The sequence below is a fragment of the Plectropomus leopardus genome, chromosome 10 (genome assembly GCF_026936395.1).
Source record: "Plectropomus leopardus strain MGB_pleo_1.0 chromosome 10, ASM2693639v1, whole genome shotgun sequence".
Lineage (NCBI taxonomy): Eukaryota > Metazoa > Chordata > Actinopteri > Perciformes > Serranidae > Plectropomus > Plectropomus leopardus.
In genome coordinates this window covers 26980702-27007080 of record NC_142185.1, presented here as the reverse complement: position 1 = coordinate 27007080, position 26379 = coordinate 26980702, and the positions used below count along the sequence as shown (strand labels likewise).

Sequence of the window (26379 nt, the reverse complement as noted above, 5' to 3'; positions counted from 1 at the left end):
TAAATATACAAAAATCATTAATGTAGATTAACAGGGTTTCGTACACTTTTCCTACACTTTGACTGATGTCATTTGGACCAAAAATCTTCAAAAAAAGTGTGAAAAAGTTACGCCTTTCTCTTTAATTCTTTAGATTAGAGCAGCATCAGTGTTGAGAGCAAATAACATGATCTCAAGAGCGAAAAAGTCACAAAAAGCATAACATATTATCTGATGATTTATTTTAAATGAAGCACCTTCAATTATATATAAAATCTGTGAAATCCTATCATCATTTCTCGCAGGAAGACATGCAAAACAGCGTCTCTTTTTACAGACTTTCAGATTTTTAAACTTGTATAATTACCTCAATAAAGTTGATTAAAAATTGCAGCTACAGTCTGTCAGTTATTCTGTGACTTTGGTGAATTCAAACTAATCCTTTAAAATACCAAAGTCACACAATAACAACAACAACAAAACCAGCTGACGGTAGACAAGCAACTTCCATGTTCTGTGAGGTAAAATTACTGCTTTGGTCAATGGAATCTGATGATTTTCTGATGATGAGAAAAGACGATCTGACCACAAAATAAAGTCCTAAAACTACTCTCAATACTGCACACTCAAACAAACTTTGATTTTTTATTAGGTGGAACCTTTTTCGGTGGGCAAAATACGTTTTGCTGCTGCCCCTGTCCACAGCACATTATTTATCTTCCATTTCAGTGCTTCAGTCTGCTATATGTAATACACAACCTCTGGATAGATACCTCATACAACCCTACTTCAAGAAGTCCGAACTATCCCTTTAAGGTGTGTATATAGTACGCTTTCAGCCAAGTATCGGCTTTCCATTCCCTGACATTTAGCCAGGGAGGTGCATGACATGCATGTTTCCCTCAACAATGCTGCCTTTCTGGAAAATCCAACATGATGTCACTGGAAACATGGCTTTATATATGGAAGTGAAGTAAATCCAGATGGCCTTGACTCAGGTTAAATGGTTGCTTTGTGCGTGCTTGTGTGCGTCTCTTCATGTGCAAAACAACTGTAGCGCGAATTGTGTTTAGGTCACTATGGAGTCACATCTTCTTTCAGAGCCGTGGGGAATTTCTATAGGCTTTCATGTCGGCTCAACAGACGGGACTACTTTTAATTGCCCCGCTCAGTGTTGTTGGAGTGTACAGGACGTTATGTTTGGATATTACTCAGGCTTCAACCTTTCCACACTCTCGTGCTGCTGCACTTTGAGCTTTACATGTCAGTGTGAAGTTCCCTGCGCTGAGGAAAATATTGTTGAACTCTGGTTCGGTCCGTGTTACTGTACAGTAGGTGTTAGGTGAGGTCAGCAAATGGCCAATTCAATGCATCAATCCATCACAAGAACATGGAGTCTATTATTTCCTTTATTAGGGTTTTCTCACAGGCAAACTTGGTCTGATAGGAAAACACAACCAAAGATAATATGAGAAATCTGGGTCTGATTTGTTCAAAAATTACACTTCAAAAACAGTCTCGCCATCCACTTAGCATGTACTGTACATACCATGTGTTGCTAACCATATTGCCATCATGCAGACTTTCATTAAAGGTTCTCTCAGACTGGAAAAAGACTCAGTTTCAAAGTAACAACAAACATTTAAAACAGGAAAAAGTTCTGAGCTGTTGCTTCGGTTTGTGTGACTGATCCAGCGAATGCTGAAGGCACCGATTTGTTTTCATAAAGAACTCCCATCTATGAATGCGATGGCCCCCGGACCAATCATTTACAAGTTTGATCAACATGCAGCCGAGACCACTTCACCATCACACAACATATTTCAAGACTGAAATGACTTTTTACAGTCCGCAAAGTGAGAAACAAACAGGCGTTGTTACGGCAACGTGTTCCTACAACTTCAGAGCGGCCAGCCTCTCCACCATGAGCTTCTTCTTATATCTCAGCTGACTGGCTTCCCTGATCGCCTGCCATTTCTGCAGGTCGCCTTCGCTACAGGACGAAGGCACAGTTGGCGTCATTTGATTGGCTTTCACTGAGCTCTGATCAGAACAAACTCCAAATTTCCGCACGAGCATGTCATCTGTTTTAGGATTCGCCTCCCTCTCAGCCACATTTTGTTTGTTTTCCGCTGCCTCCTGCGTTAGAGGACACGGGGGGCACAGGAGTCTGGCCTTGAGGTCAGGAGGCAGAGCCCATGGCTCCGGGATGGGCATCGGGGCGTAGTTGTCAGGGGCTCCTGAGAGCGGCCGCTGGGCCAGCTGGGTTTTCTCCTTACGATAAACAACATCGTCCTCCTCGATATCAGGGTATTCGTTCTCCTCCGTGCCGCCCCCGCTGCGTCGCTGGGTGATGATATTGATCTGCGGCTCAGATGAGTAGAGGCGATACTTGGCGGGCAGCTGAGTCTTCATCATAGCTAAGTCTGTGTTGGACTGGAAGGCCAGCGTCCGCCTGGCAAACATGTCATCATTCTCCAAGTCAGGGATAATGCTCTCATAATCTATGGGGTCTGGGGGCTCCCGGGGGTCTTGGCGCCCCAGGAGGGCCCACCTCTCACATTTGACCAATCTGGGACCCGAGGTGGGGTCCACTGGGGCAAACACCAGAGGGGGGGTCTCTAACAGAGGGGGCTGTATCTTTGGGAGCTGTGGGAGAGTGTGAGCTTGGATATGAGGACTGCAGGGTGGGCAGAAGGAGAGAAAAGGACAGAGAGGTGATGAGTGCATGCATGTGAACTGGATCAAAGAGCAAGAAAAGGAGGAAGAGATAAAGATGTGAAATTTGATTCAAACAGATGTTGATCAAATTTTTGCAGTCACTCTGCTACGAAATAAAACTGCAATGCTAGCTATAAAAAATAAAGTATTTACTAGAATAAACTGCTACAAAAATAGGATAATGCTAAGACGCAACCTATTTTCTGCTAAGGTCAGTGCAAGCAAACCGCTCCATAAAGCATGTTAGGGCAACCTTCAGTAGCGTGACAGTGTATTTTATCATTAGTACATTTAGAAAGCAGCTCATCACAAATTCAGCCCCAGTTATATTTCTCCTGGATGCTCTAAAACATTCCTTCATCGTCACAATCATGCAGCTGTATCGACCTTTTCCCCACAACGAGGGTGGTGTGAGCCGGGGCCTCGTGTGTGTGGGGGTGAGAGGGAGAGGGGCCGGAGGGAGAGGGGGCAGAGGAGAGCCAAGGACTGATGTCACAGTCTGAATCATCTGACGAAGAGCCCGACTTCTTATAGCTACAGCCGAGGACAGCAGGGGGGACGAAAGAAAGGGGGACAAAAGCAGAGAGAAGGTGAAAGAGAAAGATGGGAGGCAAAGGCAGGGGAAAAGAGAGAAAAGTAAGTGGGAGGAATCTGTGCAGAAAATGCAGTGAATGACAGAACACCAAATTTTGAATCTTAGGATGTAGGAGTTTAGATAGGCATGCAAGAAAAGTGTGAAAAGATGCTGGATTTTCACACCCTCACACACCTGAAGCCTTGCATCTTCTTGTACCAGGGTCTCCTCTGAGAGCCTAGTTTGATCTTCTGTATGTGAATATCTTCTTCCGGCGTCCAGAATTTTGGTAAAAACTTGTCATAAGACACTTTGGCAGCAGGTTGGGGTTTGACGCCCATCTTGCGAGAGTACAGATCGTCTTGGATGGGGTCAGCGTAGCCCACCTCATCGTCCTCGTCCTCAGAGTCATCATACATGTCCCTGAACAGGCTGTGGGTGGACACGGGGTGGCGGTGCTCCACCCTCACGGAGCCCTGCTGGTGGGGCTGAGTTTCTCCTCTGTTGACGCCACTGCTGCTCAAGAGAGACAGCCAATCACATGTGTCAAAGAGAAGCTTTTCAGCAGCAGCACAGCACGCCAAAGAGGAGCACATTCCTCCAGCACAACAACCTCAAATGAGGATCAGCAAAACAATGCAAAACCAAACTTTAAAGGAGGCGAAGCTGATTTGATGAGTTAAACCTCAAATCACTCCTTCAAGCTCTAAAATTCAGGCGCAAATAAGGACGTGCGGCAGCTAAAATTTAAAAAACAATTCAAACTTTAGCGCACTGTTAGAGGCAGCAAACTACAACCAAAGATATTGCTCATGGTTACATTGACCATGCAAACTGAGGGTAAGAGAAGCGCTTTAGTTTGCTCTCATCAGGCAGCCACATCAAAGTCACACTGTCGCTTCATGTTCGCTGACCTGAGGCAGGTCACACTCTGTTGAGGGGCAACATTGGGAGTCATAGTGACCTTAGGCCAGGGGCCACCGCCGCCCCGAGATGCCCTTCCCGCCGCCAGGGGACTGATGGGCACTGCAAAGTTGGTTGGAGGAGCCGGGGAGGGGCTGTGGAAGCGTCTGCTGGCCAGGTCGTCCAGAACGAGGTCGGGGTCCGGACGATCTGCATCCGAGTCGCTGCCACTTTCGTACTCGTAGGCCCACTGCAGGTGAGCCGCGGGCGAGGCGCTCTGGGTTCTTTGACTGTAGCAGTCAGAGGATAGCCTCGCATCGCTGATTCCACAGTAAATGAAACACAACACCATCGACCATTCGCAGACAACACAACAGCACCACAACACGATGGGAGAGAGCGGACATTTGAAGCACAAACTAAGAATTTGGGTACGTACACTTCTAGACCACGTTATGTTGCTTTCACAGGTCCCATATAATGCGTTTATTTAAGTTCATACTTGAAATTTGGGTTTTTACTAGAAAATGTTTACTTGCTTTCATGTTCAAAAACACATTATCACATCCTGCCTGCCTGAATATACCTGCATGCACCCTCTGTCTAAAATGCTCTGTTTTAAGTCTGCTCTGATTGGTCAGTGATCCTGGCTCTTCCAGATCTGTGCTCTCTGTCACTGTGTTTTATTAGTAGTTCGACTTCTCCTATTACATAACAGCTTATGTGCAATGGAGGCCACTTGGAAAATGGAGGGAAAGCAGGCAGGGTATTTACATGAAATATACCTGCTCTCATTCATTTTCAAGGTACAAGGTAGATTTATTTGTCATTATTAAACTACATTTAAAATTAAGTTAAAGCCTGACTATCAGGGAACAATCGCCAGTTGCAGAATTAGTGCTATACAGCTTTTTACAAATCTTGAGAAATATCTGCAGACTCTTTTCAGTTAAGCAAAGAGTTGTCTGCAGATAAGGGCAATACACTGACAGACACCTGCTGACTAGCTGCATCAGTTTCTGTTTTAGAAATTTCTAGTTGAGATCAGTATCATGATTGTTTTTATTATTATCACTATTATTGCTACAGGCTTATGATATCTTGCAAAACAGCATTTTTTTTCCATGCATGTACCATAATGTTGGAATAATAAAATCACACAAGCAAATGTTAACTGAAATTAGTTAGATGACAGTTTTCAATAAAATATCAATGAGACTTTCTTGAGAAACTGCGAATAGAAAAATAAATCTTTATACATGTACACCTTGCTATACACACCTATGAGATACATTTGAACTAAAACTGAAAAGCGTCAGATAGTGAAAGAAGTTAAATCTTATTTTTAATTTTCATGTTATTTATTTACCAATGTATTCATCTTCTCCTTCTTCTGTGGAGCGACTTGAGCTTTACTTCTTGCTGCTCCCTAACCATGGACGTATTTTCTCGCATGAAATGCATAACCTCAACAAATTGTGGGTAATATAGACCTCTGGAGTGACCATTGTTTTCACTCGCTCCCTCAGCCCACAGAGGGTGGATTTCACCAAGTTCGCTTCAGTTTTTCAGACAACCGGAGGGACACTTATGATGGTGGCGGTGCTGACAGGAAGTCACTGAGGGCATGATGAACAACTGAAATGCAGCTTGTGTCTCTGCAATGTTATTGCAACCGCAGAAATGACTGTAACGGCACTGATGCGGCACTTTCATTCTTTATAGTATAGTTGTGACATCACAGCTTTATGAAAGTCGTGACGTCTCATTTAAAGACGAAACTTTCTGAATTTGGACTATTTGTATTTCTATGTGGATTGAGCATTTTTTACAGTATTTATATAGCCTTTGCACCTGCTCTATAATTAAAAAAAAGACATGATATCTGACTTTTTACAATATTGGACCTTTAAGAAAAGAATAAAATGAATTAGCTGAGGTGAGAAACGGCACCTTCAAACAGATCAAAGTTTTGTGTGTAACAGTACCTGGTGAGCGTGCCCTCCTCCTCTCCGTACGTGGGGTTGGCCCAGCTACGCCGGCTCTCCTCATTGCGTTCGGCCCGTTTCTTCCTCAGTGGAGCAGGCACGTAGCCTGAGGGTTTGTCTTTAGTGGGCAGGAACTGGTTAAACGGGGTGCTGGTCTTGGGTGTGATGGTTACTGACCGGCGGTAACTGAGACTGTCCTTGTGTTCAGCCATCCTGTAGACAGAGTCCGCCTCAGTGTCACTGCAACAACCTGGAGCGTGGAGGGAAGAGGAGAGGAGGGGGGACAAAGAGGTGTAAAGATGATTACCAGAAATGAAGAAAAAGGGAGAAGGAGGAGGTCTGAGGGGGGTAATGAAGTAGCAAAAAGGACAAACAGGGTGAGAGAGGGGAGTGTGTGTTCTGGCGTGACTGCGGAGGAGTAACAGAGGGGTGCCGGGTGGGGAATGGAGGCCTCCTCATTTACAAGCCGGTGTGGACGGCTGTGGAATGTCTCACTGCCCTCTCCTATGAAGGGGGGGACACAACCACTCTGAGATCACTGACCAGCACTTCACACTCTCAAAGCATACTTCACTTTTGTCATGAAACAAGATCACAGTCTGGCTTTCAGTGTTGAAATATAACATCTCCTTCCTTGGGGGACTTTTCACTAAAAATATTTACTTTCCAGAGCACGCCACTAGATGGCGATACGTGGTTGTTTTCACAATGGGAGGTGACTTTCTGGCTCTGATCAGCATATCTTCCTTTTTTACAAATATTTGAAGTTGTAGAGAGATGAACTTGATCCTAAATATTCATGCAGAGAAGTAATCTGAGAAATGTTGATGACAGTCTATTGTTAGGGCCTCAAATAACACAAAGAAAAAAATATCACAAAAATAAAAGAAAGCCATGCTCTGGCTTCTTAAAGGTCCAGTGTGTAGGATTTAGGTCAGTGATTCACAACCTTCTTCCTTAAAGGACCCCTTTTCTGTTATTATGTAAGCTGACAGCCCCTGACTAAGTGACATAATGTGGGTATTTAAGATTATATCAATGCATAATAATAATATTACACAACTAGTGATATATTTGTACAATTAACCCAAATATAAAACACAAAAACTGCAGCAAGTTTGTGTAAATCTAGCGATATGGATGAATTTTGACATTATTTCTTGACTCTGAGAACAGTTTTTCTGATATTTTTGGGAACATGTCATGTAAATCTCTGCCTGTGTTGTTTTTTTTTTTTTTTTTACAATCATACTTAAGTTATAGGCTTCTTATTTTGCCAAATTCAGTGTTTTCTCCTCCCTGATATTTGGCCATTGTTCTATTAGCTCTTGAGATTGTATTTTGAACAATAAAGAAATCTACACATTTCTCAATTACATTAAGTTCACAGAAATAAATGAAATGCTGAGATACAGGTCTTACACTTACACTTTGAAATAATTAAGGCCTCATTACCCACCTTCAAGCTTTAGTGATCCCTGGTGAGGGTTAAGACCCCCAGTTCGGTAACCAGTAATATAGGGGGAAATACTGGCAGAAATGAATTATAATAAGTGTGTTTTCTCTATCGTGTATAATCACCTGAAAATGAGAATTGTTGTGTTTTTGTTATGTTTTCTACATTTAGGGTGGGTCCTTGCTTACAGAGATTGCTGCATTGCCTGTGTTTCTACGTCAGCCCAGAAAGGACAAACCAAATACAGCAGCCCCTCTTCATTGAGCCAAACAGCATTAGAAAAATACTGTTTTTTAACATCAAACTGCTTTATCCAGTATTTTTGCCAGTTTAAATTACTAAGTCCATTTTTTGGCAAGAAACAGACCTCTGTGAAGAATTTGGCTCCCAGTAAAAACCTCCTGAACATTTCTATCTTAAGTTATCACAAATATAATGGTGAGCACACATTAGCAGGTGCTGGGCTAGCAGTCTATCTAGGACTTTTTTAAAAAAAATTGTCAAATGAAAGTGTTTTATTTATTTTTACCAGTTTTTATTAACCTGGCCTGTTTGTTTTAGAGAGAAAGAGACCTCAAAGAGCCATAATTTGGCTCCCGGTTAAAACATCCTGATTAATTAACACTGAAGGAATTCTAACCAGGAGAAGTTTCATCTGGCTGCAATCTGCAATCCTACCACTAGATGCCACTAAATCTCACACACTGCTCTTTAAAACACCCTAAACTCAGCATTAAAATGGTAAAAAAAAAAAAATAAAAAAAAAAGTTTTAAAGTTTTTGTCAGAAAACCATGTGTCTGATTATGTTTGTGTAAAGATCCAAAGGACATGACGTATCCTACCCTCACTGCTGCCGCCTTTGAGAGTGGTATCAGACGAGATGCTCTGTGGTCGGGAGCCCAAAGAGTCCAAGCTGTCCAAAGAGTCGTCTCTCCTGTGTCCACCTCCTCCTCCTCCTCTCAGTTGGAAGAACTCCTCTCGCTCCGAGTACCAGCTGTCTCCAAAACCGCTGTCTCGGACGCTGCCTTTCTGACTGGACGATTCCTGCAGAGCCTTTCATGCACACACAAACACACACAGTCAGATAACAGGGTGCCAATTACAATATTTAGCTCCGCTGTGTGTGTGGTGCGTAAGAGATCTCCCAGGTAGAGTGTGAAGTCTCATTCTTGCAGTTACTGTAAACATACACTCCATACTGTCTATAAGGGGCGATGCATGCTGTAATTTAAACAGAATCACCTCATTGTTTTCTACTCACTGTCATCTCCATCAAAACAAACATCATCTACACACCCTGATGACTGTTTACGGCATCAAGAAAATGTTATTGCACTTAAACACATAAGCAAGCCCCGGAGCCACTTTAACCAGCAAGCCAAAACTTGTCCGCCACTTTAAAAAGAAAACGGTTTTTAGATCTGTAATCCTACCAGACAATGCAAGTCCACAAACTAAACCCAGCCTAAACCCGCGCCACTGAACTTGGATTATCATAGCTAAATGTACAAGATGTGTGGCAACCAACTGTTATTACTGAAAATCCCTGCAGTCAGTTGAATTACAGAGGCCTCGCACACTGCCACCTATAAATCTGTGTGAAAGCAACGTGCCAAATTCAACACGAGGATGAGCAGAGAGGAGGAAACGGGCTCCTTCAAGGAAAGATTTTCCCGTGCAAACTGTGCGCCGTGCTGTAAACAAGATTAAAATAGCCGCGTCAGGGGATCAGGTCATTTATGACTTAACGTGGCTTTGGTTTTAGTGGCCAGCAACCTGAGGGCCCCTTGGCCTTTAATAGCCATTCTTCTGCACATAGTCGACATACCAGGGAGGATACGGAAATGTACTGGGCAGCAGCTGTAAAAGAGGATTTCATTCATGCCACTTTAGGTTTCCAGAAGATTATTAAAGGTCCAGTGTGTAGGATGTAGGGGTCATATACCAGTTCTACAGCTACAGCTATGATACTGGTATCATATGATATCATATCGTCAGGAGGGGGGCCAAATAACACAAAAAATGTAGGCAAAATTTTATCAGTTTTCTTGTGCTACATTTAAATGCCATTCACAAGCTTTTCAACCCCTTCAAACCTGTACAAGTTGGTTTGATTTCTTCCAAAAAGCGGGGAAAAAGGCAACTGGCCAAGAAATGTCTCACAATTTGACAAGAAAATTACCGAAAATTAGTTTTAAAAAAGGGGGTAGGATATAAATAAATGATAAATTCTCTAAAAAAAATGTCCTGAAAACTTAAATAACAAGTACAGGGATTTTATATTCAAATTATGCTACAGAAAGACATTGTTTATTTCTGCACTTTTTCTAGGCCGTTTTCGTGTATTTTTTATTTATTTTTTTTTAACTTTTTCTTCACTTTTTTTGTTGCTTATTTTTTTACATTTTGTTTCGCTAATTTTTGGGCCAAGTCATGTTAAGATGCTTATTACGTTATCCCCATGTTTTTGGAAGAAATCAAAACCCCCATTAGCTCCAGTTTTAAAGGGTTAAGCTTTTCATTCATGACGACACAGATAAGACAGCTCAGACGGATAATAATCCTTTGAGAGTTTTACCTTGTATAGTGCTGTGCCCAATAATCCCTCAAATGCCTTGAAATTCAGGTAAGGTCCATCATAGACGCGGTCACACTGAGCTCTTCTCCCCAGCCAGTAAATGGTGATCAAAACCTGAAGAGAGGAAGACAAATAGGTTAATAAAATCACACATTTATGTGGAAATCAGTCATTATTATCAAGCAGAGCACATCACATTATAGTGATACCCTTCCCCTAGCTGACGGATGTTCTGTGCAGAGCTAAAGCAGGTGATTGTTGTGATAGCTGCAACACTGACACAAGGTGATATCAGCCGTTGCCCTGCTCTTGTTTCCAGCCTCATCCAGAATACTCTGTTGCTGTTTGTGTTCGCATTATCAGGTAAATGTGCTGCACTGGAGCACAACAATCATCACTACATCAACGATGCCGTTCCCCCTATTACACGATACGGTGCAAACTGACATATCAGCGCTTTGGTTTTGTGTCAGGCGGACACATGTGGGGAAATAATATTGGACTGATCAAACATGATGGAACTGTGAATAGAAATATGATGCTTCACTGGCACTTGAAAATATAAATCAAAATTTAGAAATGTAAACTCAAAAGGAGCTATTTAAATGCTTAGTGTCTTATTTTGATGCCTGTCAGGTTATTTTTTTAAACTTGTAGGCAAGACCTTTAAAAGATATCTCAAGTTTAATCTGGGGTTGGTGTTAAGATAAGCTAATTAATTGAATTAATATATTTCAATTTGTCTTTTTATTTATATTTTAATTAATTCTTTTATTCTGTCTTGATCATGTCCATTTTTATTATTACTGCTTATATTTATATTGAATTTTATTGACTCTTATTTGTATGGGTTGTTATTGTTATTTTTGTTGTTTAATTGTTTATATCTATATTTCTCATTATTGTCTGACTTCCACCTGATATGTTCTTGCCCCAGATCTCTTCTTAATTCTAAATTGCAAATTTTTTGGCCATAGATAAGTTTAATTCAGCATTATTGTTTGGCTTTAATAATAAAGTAATTATTGTTATTATTAATAGTATCCAATGTGAAAATAAAGGTGCAGTGAGCGATAAACATAAACATCCAATAAACATTTTTTAAAATTCAGCAAATATCTCATCACAGTCTGCTAGCTGTCAAAGTTCCTGTCCTAATTGAATCCAAACAGGTTTTTTTTAAAACAAAATTACATAATTTACATAACTTGCATAGCTTAAGCAACTCACATAACTTACGCAACTTATGTAACTTGAGTAACTCAAGTAACTCAAGTAAATTACATACCTACATCCTGTTGTTTCAACATTCACACATTATGCAGGCCACTGATGTAAACATGTCAAACATAAACATACTTATTTTAACCCAAAATATGATCCTTCTTCTAAATCAATCCAAGAAGTTTTGTTGCCTAAACGAAACAGTGATTGTTTTGCAACATTAAGGTCTCTGTAGGATGCCCTGTGTGTCGCTATCAAACACAGAAGGGCCTTCCCGTTATTTCATGTCAAAAAATGCCCCAAAAAGTAGTAGGTGTAAACAGTAAAGCAAAATTAAATGTTACCATCACATATTTAGTTGTTTAAGCTCTAAAAGTTACATATCACATTAAATGTCATCTTAACAGCGTACAAAATATTCAAGAGACTATAAAGTCAGAAAATTTAGATTCATCATTATTCGACTCATAATTGATGAAGCAAAACCAGAGAAATCGTATTCTTTATTTTGCTTCTTTCTCGTCAAGACCTGCACCTACATTACCAACAATGCAACTGGAATGTAACTAAGTACATTTACTCAAGTACTGTACTTAAGTATGAATTTGAGGTACTTCTTTTCATGCCACTTTATACAATTACTCAAATACATCTCAGAGGGAAATATTGTACTTTTCACTTTACCACATTTATCTGACAGTTTTAGATATCTGACAAATCAAGAGTATTTAAAAAAAAAAGATAAGACCAGTTTAGAAAATAGGCATTTTTAAAAAAAATTAAATTACCAAAAAGTTTATACTAATACAGCTTGACTGACCAATAAGTCGATTGACAGAAAATTAATTTATATCTATGTTGACTGACATATATATATATATAGATATATATATATATATATATATATATACATATATATATATATATATAATTTAGAGTTTTTAGGTTTTTTCATCTATTATTATTATTATTTTATAATTATGATGTTTATGAGCGTTTTTTTCTGTTTTTATTTTACAATTTTGAGTTTTGGGTCACGGGTATTTTTTACATTTATTTTTCTAATAATTTTAAGTTGTGCTGGGGTGTTTTTCTTTGGGGGGTTTTCTTTTTTCATTTCTAGGGGTTGTTTTTTTTTATATTTTTAATAATACCTTTAAGATTTGGGGTGTTTTTTTTTTTAATAATTTCATTTTTGTTTTGGTTGTTTTTTTTCTATTTTTTGTGCTTGTGAGGTCTTTTTGGCTGTGTGGTTTTCTTTTTTTTAAGATTTGTATACATTGGGTACTTTTACTTTTAGTATATGTCCTTAATTATACTTATTTACTTAGTATTTTCAATAACATTTTGCAAGACTTTTTGCTTGAAAGAGAGTATTTTCCCAACGTGGTAGTTCTTTTACCGATAACTGTCAACCACTGATTGATTGGCTTGGATGTGTGAATGCTTGTAGCAGCTTATGAAGCCTTGAGCTGTTAGTCTCAAACAGAGATGAGGAACAGGCTGAAGAGGTTCTGAGTAAATTCACTTCTTTCAAACTCCACCAACTAGTAGTCTTCAGCCTAAATTGATGCTAACTGAAGTGACATAACTTGAGACAAAAATCAGATTTTATCAAAACTTTGATGTGTAAAATCAGTGGAGTTCCCCTTAAGGGATCTATTCTCCACCTGAATAGGATTACAAATATTTTTTTTTATTAATATCAAATGACAGGTCAAAAAATCAGATAAAAAACAAAATCAAAACACAACTTATATGTTTCCACTCACATTTTTCAGCCTCCTGTTGGTCTCTTGATGCCTGCGAGAGAAAGAGCACAAAACAGAGGTGCATGTGTGAGAGAAAATGACAATAAAAGAACAGAGGGCATGCTTGTTGGGTCTCTGTGTTGGGCAGTGAAAGGGCTGGAAAGTGAGAGCACAATCCAGACTACTGCCAGCCCTTCACTCACTCTCACACAACAACACAAAGCCTGGGAGGAAAACAAACGCGCATTTCTGGAAAAATAATTGTGAGCCATAAAGTTGAGTGTTATACGTGTGTGTGTTTCTATTTTTGCACTAATCACACAATCAAGCAGCTGTAAAAACATCTAGTTAAAGTTTAGGGGCACAAAAAGGCTTTTGTTTCTGATTATAAATAATGTTAAAACTAATAACTGATGATTTACTAAACACGGCTCCACTGTTAGAGCAACAAAGCCCCATACATGCTGCCCAGGTCGTACCAAATTTCAGTCATATTTCTGGGGTTTGACAGTTGACCTGGCGGTTAGTAAATCACTTTCACAGGAATGTCAGCTCATTCTTGCTCCTGTGAAACCAAACAAAACTCACAGTGACAACCTGCAAACCCCGTAGCTCATTTTTCTTATGTACGCTGTCACCTAAGCTGACTGTAGTGTCAATTTCGAGAAGTCAATAAACAGTAAAAAAACAGCTACAGTACGTGCAGAAACCATAACGGTGACAGAATAAGATATACAGTCTGCTTCACATCCTCCGTCCGTGCTGCACATTCCTTATATCATGTGGTAATACAATAGTCACACATGCCTTTCTGACCAAGAGTACTTGGATATCTTACAGCCCCTTCCCAGCATGCAGTGTAACCAGTGCACCTGCCGAGAATGAAGCGCATGTACGGTGTTGACGCCAAAGACTACTGCCTGTCAATCAAACAAGTTCAAGTTCCTATTGGCTGCTTAGTTTAGGGGGAGGAAACAAAACATTATTTCAATCTTGTAAATCAGTGTTGCTCCAAGTAGTCAGATGTGACTACAACACAAGCACTGACTGTACAATGTGGCATTCAGTGGTACAAATTTGTGGTATTTGTACTTAAAGGGAAAACTTCACCATAAAAATGATCATTTGTACATCTGTTACTCACGCTAGCAGAAATTGGTGGGAGGGTACGGTAAATTATTTAAAATATGAAAAAATAGCTGTTAACTATTGTTTACAAATGCGGCGTCACAGAAAAAGATTAATTTTTGTGTTCACACACTTGCACTTTGCTATCCTAGCTTGTACTGGGCCTGCCTTGATCCTCTTTGGTTCTGGTCTCTCGGACTTCATTTTTGACACTGTTGGTCATTGCATCAGTGATTTGACATGTATATGAATATTTTCTTTCCTTTGTTTTGAGGCAGTGCTGCCTGTTTGTTTGTTTATTGTCTCTTTGTTTTTTTTCCGGGTTTGTTTCGCATTTGTTTTATTTTGTCCATTGTATTTACTTGTTTTAATATTGTTTTATTGGGAAAAAAATGGTGTAAATAAAATGTATTCAAAAAACAAAAAATATATAAAATCCTACTTCCAATGTCTTAGCATTTTTAAGATTTCAGAAAGATTGATTTAAGACATAATAATACCAATAATGACCTTTTTCAAAGTTTGCTGAATTCAATGCCTTTAAAGGGGCCATGCACATGCTGTGATGTTTGCACCCTAAAATCTATTGTTTTCAATATAGACGCAGCAGGCGAGCTCAAAATCCAGAGTGGTGCTGACACGATGCGCAACCGCAGTCTGTGATAAATATGGAGGAGAAGTTGATCATTTCAGTGCAGGGCTGCTCAGAGCTTCACAGTGCCACTGACATTATTTTAGGCTGACTACACACTTACGAAACAACGCCTGGAACAAGATCAGCTCTGCACTCGGGATTTCTGGTAAGAGGGCTATGAAACAGTGCTGGCTGTGGTCGCTAAGCAACCTCAGACGTAACCCGCCTCTAGGCTCATGAAAGCTGACAGAGTGGGCACAAGAGCAGCACCCAGCGCCCAACCTCACGTTTTCCAGACAGATGAAGATGCAGCCACCAAAGTCATCAGTGCGAGAGACTGTTTATGCAGAAGTATTTTAATAAGTACGGTTTTATAGAAAATGCATGCATTTGGGAAGAAGTGAGCATCCAATTTCATAAGTGAGACTTTGAATAGGCTGCACGAATTGTGTGAGTTTGTAAATGGATATTGTGATCATTTTTCTGTTGTTAAATTTGGGCTCCCGGTCACTTCAATTTATCAAGAATTTTCTGTTTTTGGATTCCTCGTTTACTGTTGAAGCATGTGAGAAAAACAACGTTTTCTTTACAAATTCAGCGTAATACGGGCTGAATAACTGACACACAAATGATCATTGACGGGGTTAAGTATTCCCTTAACTTGAGCATTTCCATTTCCTGTTACTTTATGTTTCTACTTTACTGCATTTCAGATATATTTTTATGTAGGAACATTTTTTCTCCACTACATTAATCTCACAGCTAGAGTTACGTATCAGACTAAGATTTGGCATTAAAAATGGATTATGAAACACAACAAACTGTTGAGGGTTAAAGCAGTGGGACGGGAAGGAGATCAACTTTCCCACAGCAGCATGCGTCATCTCACACCAGGGGCTTCCAAGATGTTAATTCGCCAACAGCAAAAACTGAAATGGACGGTTACCAGTTTGGCATATTGCAAATTTATAGGCCCAATAAAAGAGGCAGGAGAAAGAAAAATGCTTTCTCTTGTGTGGTTTGGAACGCAGTAACAAAGTCTAAGATTATAGCAGTGGTAGCCAGATCCAGAAAAAAAAGGAGCTGTATACCAAAACTACCACCACACCGCTTCCCGTACTGCTTATTTATGTCTGGTGGTAATATCTGAACAGAAGGGAAAATATATAAAGGCTATTTTCAGGCCTCCTTCGTAGCCTCGGGACTGAAGGAATCAGCTGAGTGCTCATATGATTTAGCACAATCAACGACAGAACGTCATCTGAGTCTGAAAGCTCTGCACAGAGAGTACAAGCTGGGAGTAGCCCTGTGAAAAAGTTTTATCAGTTAAAATAACCAACATTGTTTTTGGTTTTAAAGCTCTGAAGGAGAAGGAAGCTGTCTGTTTGTGTAGCGCTAATGTTTTGTGAAGATGTGATAATCTTTTGTTAGATCCTTTGGTTTGTTTTATATGTCAAAGTTAAAAAAAAAAAGCTTTTATTTTACGATGCCATTTTATTTACCTGGGAGAATCTCATTGAGATTAAATATCTAATTTTTAACCCTTTGAAACCTGGATCTACGTCGGTTTTCTTGTTCTATTTTAACTTTTGAAACATGAGCAAACTGGTTTGATTTCTTTCAAAATCATGAGGAAAAAAGGCAATATACAATTTGGCATGAAGTGTTCTGCAAATTGCAAAAGAATAGTAAGAGGTTACCTGAAAATTAGCCAAAAAGAAAAAAAGAGAAAGTGAGTGAGAGAACATTATCAAATAGCTAAAATATCAATAAAACTACGTTTATAGTTATTATTACGATATATTTTAAATTAGGCTAGAGAAAAAAAATCTTATTTTTATTATAGCACCTTTTCAGGTCATTTCCTGTGTTTGTTTCTTGCTTCTATTTTCTTTCTTTCTTTTTTTAATGCTAATTTCAGGTAATTCTCTTGTGACTTTTTCTTGCTCATTTCTTTTGAAGTTGCTCATTGCCTGCTTTCTAAGTTTTTGACAGAAATCCTAGCCTGATTTGAGCAACCAACCATATAAATGAGCAGAGGTATATGCATTTATAACAGATCACAGTAACTCAACAGAGGTAAAAAAAAAAAAAAGTGGCAGCAACAAGTCACTTCTTTACTTTACTTAAAAAAAAAAACACACAACTTATTTCAAGGATAAAAACCGCACTGGTACAGGAACAGGTTCTACTTGAGGAAGTAAACAGGAAACTTCTTGGTCCCTGAAACGGCTGACCCGTTTACACAATGCAAACATGCTTTACAGTACGGAGCTCTCACAGGAAACCCTACAGCTTGACAAATTAACAGGACGCCCTCTTCACTTCCACCAGCCAGCCATCTCAGCCGTAAGTCTTAACCTTTGCACGCTTGCACACTATAAAATCACCACTCGGTGACTGAGGTCAAGGGGTGAGAGATGATGCAACATAGCTGGAATAATAATAAGTTCATTTTATCACTTTTTAGGTTTCAAAACATCATGCCGAAGGGCTACAGTTGAAAATCAGACAGCTGGCTAACACTGGCACACTGTGTTGTACTTCAAATTTAAATTATTGACAGGAAATGAAAATCAGCACCCAAAGAGACTGCTGGACAACCAACAATAAAGGATGTTGTGCAAAAACAGCGTGCATATGCATAATGCATGATTCTATTCCAGTTATATGCATCATGAGAAACAAAGATTATTTCACAAAAATTTTCACAGTCAATAACTAAAAATAGAAATAGGCTGAAGCCCAAGACTATCCTAGATCAACCAAAGGATAACCCAGAATAACATTAATAAAAAATAATAATAACGATAATAATAATAATAATAATAATAATAATAATAATAATAACAGAATGATGTTTTAAGATATAATCCTCAATTACTTCATACTATAATTCATGCAAAATTATTTCATACTATTATCATTTTAAATTATTAAAAAAAAATTAAATACATTTTCACCATAAAATTATGCAAAAATAACACAGATTGTTGCATAACAATTTACCAGAATGCAGGAAAGTTTTCATGCTTGAAATTTTCTAGTGGAGGACCCATCCACCCCCCCACCCGATTTTTGTTGCAGCGAAACCTGAAATTTTCATTTCCTCTCATGCCTAGATTAATGAAAGTTATACTTTATACAATAACTTGATGACAAAACAAGCGTGTAATTGATAATGTTTATCAACCTGACTGAGTTTTTGAAATTGCATCACACAGAACTGCATGACACTGTTGTGCAGGAACATACAATTAATCTCATTTGACTTGAAGGAGTAGAAGAGCGTGTTCTGCCAACACAAACCAGACACAAAAAGAAACACATACAAATGAAGAAATATAAGCCACTATTCAAATGTTAGACAAATAACTTCTTAACATGAGCCAAAGTAAATGATCGCTCTAATTTAGTCAATCTTCCTTGAGCTGCAACCGAGGCAAAGTTGTGTTTACATCTCTAAAATCTCTATGCATGTATGGCCACATACAAGATCAGTCAGCTTCCTTGAGACAAAAAACATCCAAAAGACAAAGAGTACCAAATTCTTAATGGGTGTGCACGTGTATTCAGAAGCATACCTTTGCAATGAGGATCACTTGCTCTGCAGCATTGAACAACACCACACGTGACATCCTTCATCTGCGTTCTTTCATTGTAATGAAATAGTTTGGAATTAAAGACACACCCAGATACTCTCAAGCATCAGGATGCCTGAATAGAGGAATCAGCTGTGGGTGAGACAGTGTTGGGCATCATTGTGGCGTACTTATCGGAGACACTGCCGCCTCTGTTAGCGAGGGGTGAGGCTGACATTTCTCTCCCCGAGTCAGCTACGGAGCACAAATATAACCCTTGTGTTGGCCTTTTACAGCCACGGTGTAGAAACTTTATTGGCCTTTCACCATCATTGCGCGTTTGGTTTCACAATCTGCCCACAGTTCACACAACACTGCAACAAGAAGTGACAGCGGTGCCATATATTAAACCATGAAACCAGAACATGCAGTGCCAGTTCAGTGAACCACACCCGAAATACTAACACACACAGGGCACGTTGTCTTTTTTGCATTATGCACCTCACTGAGGGACATTTAGACTTTGTCACAACTCCATAAATACCAGCACAGTGAAGGCGTGAGGCACAATATATGTTGAATAAATTCTGATAACAGGCTGTGAAGTCAGTCCAAATTTGTCTGGGAAATGGCACATTCCTTCAGGTAGTTCAAACATTTGGTTTGATCTGGAGCCAGAGATGCCATTGCATAATCTGAATCATTTAATCACACCACAAAGCCACTCCCCTTTATCTATTGTTTGGAAAGGGTCACTGGCATTCCTCAAAGGGCAATTTTGTATTTTGTACCTGCCAATCCAGTGCAGTTTCTTTTTTCAGGTTTGGAGAGCAGTCAACTCTTGTCAATAATTTGCTTAATCAAACGGCGGCTACAAGCGAGACTTTGGACTTTCTCTCAGCGGGGGATTTGTTCTGTCACTTGCTGGAGGTCACAGAGCAAAGCTGGGCTCATAGCCATTCTGTGCTTCATTAAATGTAGTAATACTACAGTCTAAAAGCACTCCATTACATAACGGCACTCAAGTAAAAGTATAGAAGTACTAACAGCAAAATTTAGTTTAAACTGACAAAAAAAATAATTTTTGGCTACTTTGAGGCAGCAGAAACAAGGTGTGAACACAAATGTGATATAGACTTTTATGTTGATATGGCCATCTGGGTAGCAAAGAGTTGCTTATGTGCACATCCAGCAAATACAGAGCAACACTATCATTTATTTGGAGTCATATCTTTGTCACCTGATGAATGTAATTCCAATATTCACTCTGTTTTGTCTCCACCAACTCCTGAGGGAAATATCTGACCCTTTAGAAGTAAAATGCTCTACTAAATTCTCCAAATAGTTGCTAATTGTACCTGCTCGCTGTTTAGTGTTGAACAGGTGGTGAACAGTGAGATTCAAGAGATTTCTTGCTTTAAAAAAAGCTGCCTGCTGCTGCCGAAAACGATGCTATGAGAGCAGTGGGAAAGAAAAAAAAAGTAAAGTTTTAGCCTGGTCTCACTCCCAGAGAACACAAAAACACAACTAACTCCAATATAAGTCCATTCACATCATTATTAGGCGCACAGAGTCATGGATGTAGTATAAAAACACATTCAGCTTCAGGCAGGTAGAGGTGTCCAACAAACACAGGACTTTGACCCAGGAGACAGGTGTCTGTGTCCTGTGTAAGTCAACCTTAAGTTATTTTGTTGTATCTTCTGCCAAGAGTCAAAATATGACATTTAGGGATGAGATCACATTTAAAGTGCTGAAGCTATAAAGCTTCTTAAATCCGATAGGAGCTGCAGATTCAAGTAGAGGTAGACAGATTATTAGACTCGCCGATTATTGGAGCTGATATTTGGCATTTTGCTGATTATCAGTATCGGCGTTTTATTTTAATGATCATCGATAAAATTAATTAATTAAAAAGTGCAAACAAAGTGTCAGCATGGGAGGAACTTTTACTTCGTAAAACCTCGGGAAGCTATTTTTATTTATTCTTTTTTTTCACTTGATTTGCTGTATATTATTGTTATTATTAAATAAAGTTTTGTGTTGTATAAGAATAATAATAGTTTTTCAAATACCAAATTCTAAATATTGACAGAGAGATTTTCAGTTTTATTGTAAATGCATATTGGTTCCAAATATGGGATATCGGTCTCATTAACCACTAATAATCGGTATGGTCCCTGAAAAAACAATATCAGTCGATCCCTAGATTCAGGTGCTAGCTGTGGGTTGGTTGGTTTAACACTGTCATTCGTTATATTATCATTATTGTAAAAATATCAGTTAAAGCCACTTTAATTTAACATTCTGCATAAAGAGCACATGTCTATTTCATGATTTGAGAATTATGATTTTATATAATAAATGCAATATATAATACATTACATCATTTGATTGTTGTTATTGATATTCACATGTAAGCAGTGTTTTAGTGTTGTGCCTGATATATATGTTTATAAGATCAGTTACGCTGCATTACTCCATAGTTACTATGATATATAGTATGTATGAGGAGGGTAAACTAGAGATTTATGTAGCTTACACTCAGCACACACTGAACTAAGCTGAATAATCATACGAGTCCCTCAGCAGCTAAAGCCTGACAGCACAGTGTATAATGTTTCAGTATAATGACTGTGTATCCTTGGCTCCACACGCTGCAATTTCCACCTTCTGAGGCCAAAATATCCTGTTTTAAGTATCTCTGTGACAAATGGCACTTGTTAAAACATTCAAAGAGGTCAAGTGTACAATAATCAGCTGACATTAAGTGCCATTAGGGAAATCCCTGCATGTACTAGCCTTTTCCTTTATGTCAGCTCATGAGTTGTGGTATGGGTCCAACCTTGACTCCATGCTGCTGAATTTCCAAATGGCAGCTAAGGATCTAAAGGAAGTGGCTGAAGTTAAATAGAGCACTTAGACATGCCATGATTCATGTGCAGCACACTCCAAAGCCTTCATTTCCTGGGCAGCTGTTACAAACTGACAGAGTTGGTCTGAAGAAGCGAGTGAATCATAGCCTCCGTGATGAATCAGATGGTCAGTACTGCACCTCTGGGTGTTTGCGCTCGGTTATAGTTCAACGACACGTGGATGATGTGAGGAATCACCCAGCAAGACACAGTCTCTTATCTGTCCTCTGTTACAACAGTTTGTCATGTTATATGACAAATTTTGATGCTGAACGTGTTTGCTGCTGATAAACGTCTTTATCAGAAAGCAGGTTTCACAACACGAGGCAACAGAGCAACATGCACTGCAGACGGTGTTGTGGCCAATACTACAACAACTGCAGAGCTCAAAGGTCAAAATAAACAAACGATAATATTTTATGGCTGCCGTGACAACACAGATTAGTATGGATTAAACTGAGTTCTCAGCACACCTTGCCAAAGTAAATATCTGACTCCAGCTTCATGCCAAAAGAAAGATATCAGCCTTAGCAATAAATATATTTTGAACACAATCAATATGTGAAATTCAGCATTTATTGTGGAGCTGTAGATCAAAAAGACTTATCAATATTAAGTAAATGTTAGGTTTCTTTTCTGGTGAACTAGTTGAATCATTTTAAATACCTACACATAAATCAATCTTTTTTCGTAGTGTAGCACCTTTCATAAAGGTCAGTAGAAATAAGGGATGCAACTAATGATCTGCTGATTATTTTCTTAACAAATCCATTACTTGTTTGGTCTTTGACATGTCACAAAGTACCAGAGAAAAAAAAGGAGACATCTTGTTTCAACAGAAATTATCCATCAGCTTTCAAAATAGTTGGCAATTACATTTCTGCCATTTAACTAATTAATTAATTGACTAATTGTTGCAGCTCTACAGTAGATACAAAACTATGGAAACTAAAAAACACTAAATGTTAAGTAATTCTCTATGTGTACCTATAACTGTTACTATAAGACTTTAAAGGAGCTGTATTTGGAGTTGTTTTGATACCAATACCAGTATCAGAAATGCTCCCAATACTGCCCAAAATGCTTCATCAGGTATTGGTGAATACACAAGTATTTGCACGCACCTATCCAATACCACATAATTTATTTATGAACTTTAGCCCATTCAGATCCCCAGTCCTTAGCCCATCTTAGTTTCTAAGATCTCTAGATTTATGATTGCTGTTATCTGGCTCCACCCAAATGCACAAACCTATTTAGTGGGATATCAATTCTTCACTGTTCTAAAACCGAAGCTCACACAGCAAGTTGCACTCTGGCAACTACTGTTAGAGCTGTTAGAGCAGAAAAGAAGAATTTATTTCTGGGGGGAAAAAAGAAGTGTTCGTTGTTAGCTAGCTGTTGGAAAAATGTCAATGTAGACAATAAAAGAAAGAAAAAAAATAAATTTGTTCAGGTTTTACAAAGGGCTCAACCTGAGTCTTGCCATACAACAGTGATAACAGCTAACATTGGTAACAGCAGAAACAGTGCTAACAATGGCAACAGTGTTAAAGAGTTAACCAGATAGGAACTGGAGGGTGGGCACTATGTTTTTGCCATGACGCTGTGGTTCGGGACTGCATTATCGGCAGTCACTGCCATATGAGCTCAATGCAGAGTACCAGATATTAGCTAGCCAAGAGGATACACACTTATGGACATGCACATGTGGCCGGAGCTCTACCACAACAAAAAAACAGAGAAGCTCAGATTAAAACACACAGAGGTTGTGTAATTCTCTACTCAGAATGCCATTAATGCCCTTCATTTTTATGTTACAAATAGTGATTTACTGCTATGTTAATGCTCTGAATGTCACATACACCTTCTTTACAGTTCAACAAGAATGATAAAAGTAAAACTGAAACAATAAAATCTATAAAAATAGTAGAAAAGAGAACAAAATAAAGGCTGCTGATTGCTTTACTCATCAGCGAAAAGTTTTAACAGTGGGTGAACTAAAACTTACAGCACCAACAAGGAAACATCCTTATTGCTGCTGAAACAGGGAACAGGGAAGCTGAGCAAAGCACCTGTCAGACTGGGTTTAAGGGAGTGGAGGTTGGACACACACCAGGGCCAAAGACAGCTGATAGAGACAACTTTCTCTCTCTGTCTGAGCTGCGCTCTCTGTGGCTCATTTGCCTATAGGCTCTGATAAGCAACAGTGAAATAAAACCCTCGGTGGCTTCTCTGAGGACATGTTTGGGATTATCTCCTCATGTTGCTCTGTGTGTGATCTCTTGTTGTATGAGTTATAAATACTGCAGTTGGGAAACCACATAATTAGTCCCACAAACTAAAATAATAACTCTGCATGCTGCTTCCAAGAAGAAAAGTGACTAAGAACTCAATCTGAGAAAGAAACACCCTTTGTGCAATTCATCAAGACTGACTCAGACACACAACACTTCAGCTGGATCAGTTTGAGTAGTTGCAGGTTCATCTTAAAAAATTTAACCTGTGACTCTTTAGCATGCATCTTTTCCCCTCGAGTGAAGTGTCAAGACCACAGCTTCAACTGCAAAGCACGTTCAAACTTTCACATGTGTACACAAACAAACACACACAGGTGTACACTCAAGACCACGTGCAGGGGGAGTATGTACTGGGAGGAGACAACACACTATTAAAAGCTGTTCATCTGAGTCCTGATGCCATTCCAATCAATCCTGCTTGTCAATGTGACCCACACATCCTAAAAATAGAGAGTGAGCCCCCACCTCTGACCAAACCCCCACACACAAGCTGGCATAGTAGCAATGAGCTGAGTTACAACAGAAGGCAAAACGTGTTTAAAAAAAAATAATAATAATTTCACTGCATTTTTTTACACTGTGAATGTAATTTTGTAACAATTTACTGCCAGTTTCATTTCATGGGAAAATTTTATGAAAGAGGAGAATGTCTGATAATGAACAGGACCATAAAAGAATTACATCTATATTTATGACACTGAGTGAGACATTTCGTAAATCATACTGCCTTATCAGAGGGCAGCATATCCTTTGCTGTGGGGAGAGGGTGTGTCTTGATAAAGGCCAGGCAGATTTGTTTATTTGGAGTTCATATTCCAGTGTGCAGTACAGTACATCTGCCTCTTTATGTGTTTCTGTGGTTTCGACACCATTGTGATGTGCTTCCTAAAGAATGACTGACAGGGTGGATCATGGGAAAAAAATGTTCCTAGCTGCTGTGGCGACATCGCAAAAAAACATCCTTTGAGCTTCACTGCACAACCGAGTGACACAGAGTTGCAGAAAGAAACAGCTCACGAAGCTCACAACTTCGTGACATCACCTTGCATTATTTTCACCCAAAGGGACATATTTGCTGTTGGATTCAAGTTTAACAACCTGCAGGTATTGCTGCTAAAGCACTTTTCTTTGTGCTTGCACAGCAGTGCTGTTTAGTCACAGAGCGATGAACTGTGTTCTGCCTTACCTCACTCCCTCCTGAAGGCACACCTGTGTAAAAACTGAACAGGTTGTTCAACATACCGCGTGCATCTCTGGCCAGCACGCAACTCACAGAAGAGCAACTGTCTGACACTGACAAAGTGTAATAAATACGCTTATTTTGTTGCAACTATGCTGAAAATGTTTTCGTTTATACTATCACAACAAAAGAATACATTGCAGATATATTCCCAAACAGGTGTGAAAGACAAGGAGAAGGCTCTCGTCCATACGGAAATGCCACATTTAAATAATTCTTTTCACATGTTTGACAGTGGAGTGTTTTCATAAATTGGGTTTACGCTAACAGATATATATATTTCTTAAGGAAATAGCTGACTTTAGTGACTTTTGTTTGGTGACTGAGGTTTTCAATACCTGTACCAAAAAGCAAATACTTTTGATCAGATCAGCTGGAGAGCACATGCTTCCTCTGACCTGTGTCCCCTCCAGCATATTTTAAATAAACACATAAAGCAGTGCTTAAACAGGTGTTAACCTACACAAGAACACACGCACTCTGAAAATAGCGCTGACCTTTTTTAACTGCAACTTAAATCATGCCTCACATGAGGTGACACATGCTCCGAAACATTGTATAATGTGAACATTACACTTTCTGTATATATTAATGGAACATAAAAGGAAGCTGGTTCCATTAAGGAAGAGTCAAAAACACAATGGTCACAGCTTCCAAGAGGATCTAAGCTTTGTGAATGGCAAAGACGGGTATCAAATTGTCACAGTAATTTATCACAAAGCTCAAAAGATCACAACTTACTTGACTGTAACTCTGGTGGATAAGTCCTGGAGATCTCCCGGGTGAAACAGCTGTGCTTCCTTTAGTCCGAGCTTCCCGCAGGCCTTGAGGAAGACGTTTAGGTTGTCCTGGACAAAGAACAAAGCAGGGGATGAGGGTTGTCCACCTTTACAGGAGAAGAATAATCACTCAAGAATTCTCTGGCAGGGACACAGCCTACAACTCATTGCTTCCAAAGTTCATATCGCCAGAGAACACAGAGAGGGACGGGGAGGAGCGTGTGTGTGTGTGTGTGTGTGTGTGTAGCAAATAAGAAATGACCCAGTGTAGGACACACACAAACACACATGCAGCGGGGGAGGCTGCGTGACAGAAGCTGACTGACAGCAGCAGAGCTACCTGTGGGCTGGGTTAGGGTGGGGACAAAGCCCAAAACCAGGAAGGATGACATCAGAAATTTGCACAAGTCCCACCCAACCGGCCATGCGAGTGTAAAGTTGACACATGCACACACACACACGCACACACGCGCACACACACACACACACACACACACTGGAGTACAATGCCTACTGCGTGCAGTCTCCTCACACCCTGAAACTGTCCCCTCCCCTCCCTGCCAAGCCCTTTACTCGAGACTACCTGTGGAATCTGCGGGGCGGTGGAGTATTTTGGAGACATTTGGT

At 39.5% G+C, this 26379-nt stretch overlaps 1 protein-coding gene across 14 annotated transcripts in view; it reads right to left on the bottom strand.

Moving 5' to 3' along the window:
• The window catches only part of lmo7a (LIM domain 7a), a 77483-nt gene that overhangs the window by 26323 nt on the left and 24781 nt on the right, over positions 1-26379 (bottom strand). For 12 of the 14 annotated variants that reach the window (XM_088083463.1, XM_088083452.1, XM_088083456.1 and 9 more), the window contains 5 exons: positions 25715-25821; positions 13197-13227; positions 10201-10314; positions 8465-8675; positions 6166-6415 (listed from right to left, as the gene is read on the bottom strand). In XM_088083463.1, coding sequence (XP_087939589.1) covers positions 6166-6415; positions 8465-8675; positions 10201-10314; positions 13197-13227; positions 25715-25821 — 713 coding nt within the window. Of the gene's footprint in view, positions 1-1370; positions 2660-3087; positions 3235-3469; positions 3791-4188; positions 4498-6165; positions 6416-8464; positions 8676-10200; positions 10315-13196; positions 13228-25714; positions 25822-26379 lie in introns of those variants that run through there. The other 2 variants (XM_088083464.1, XM_088083465.1) reach the window with 2 other exon arrangements.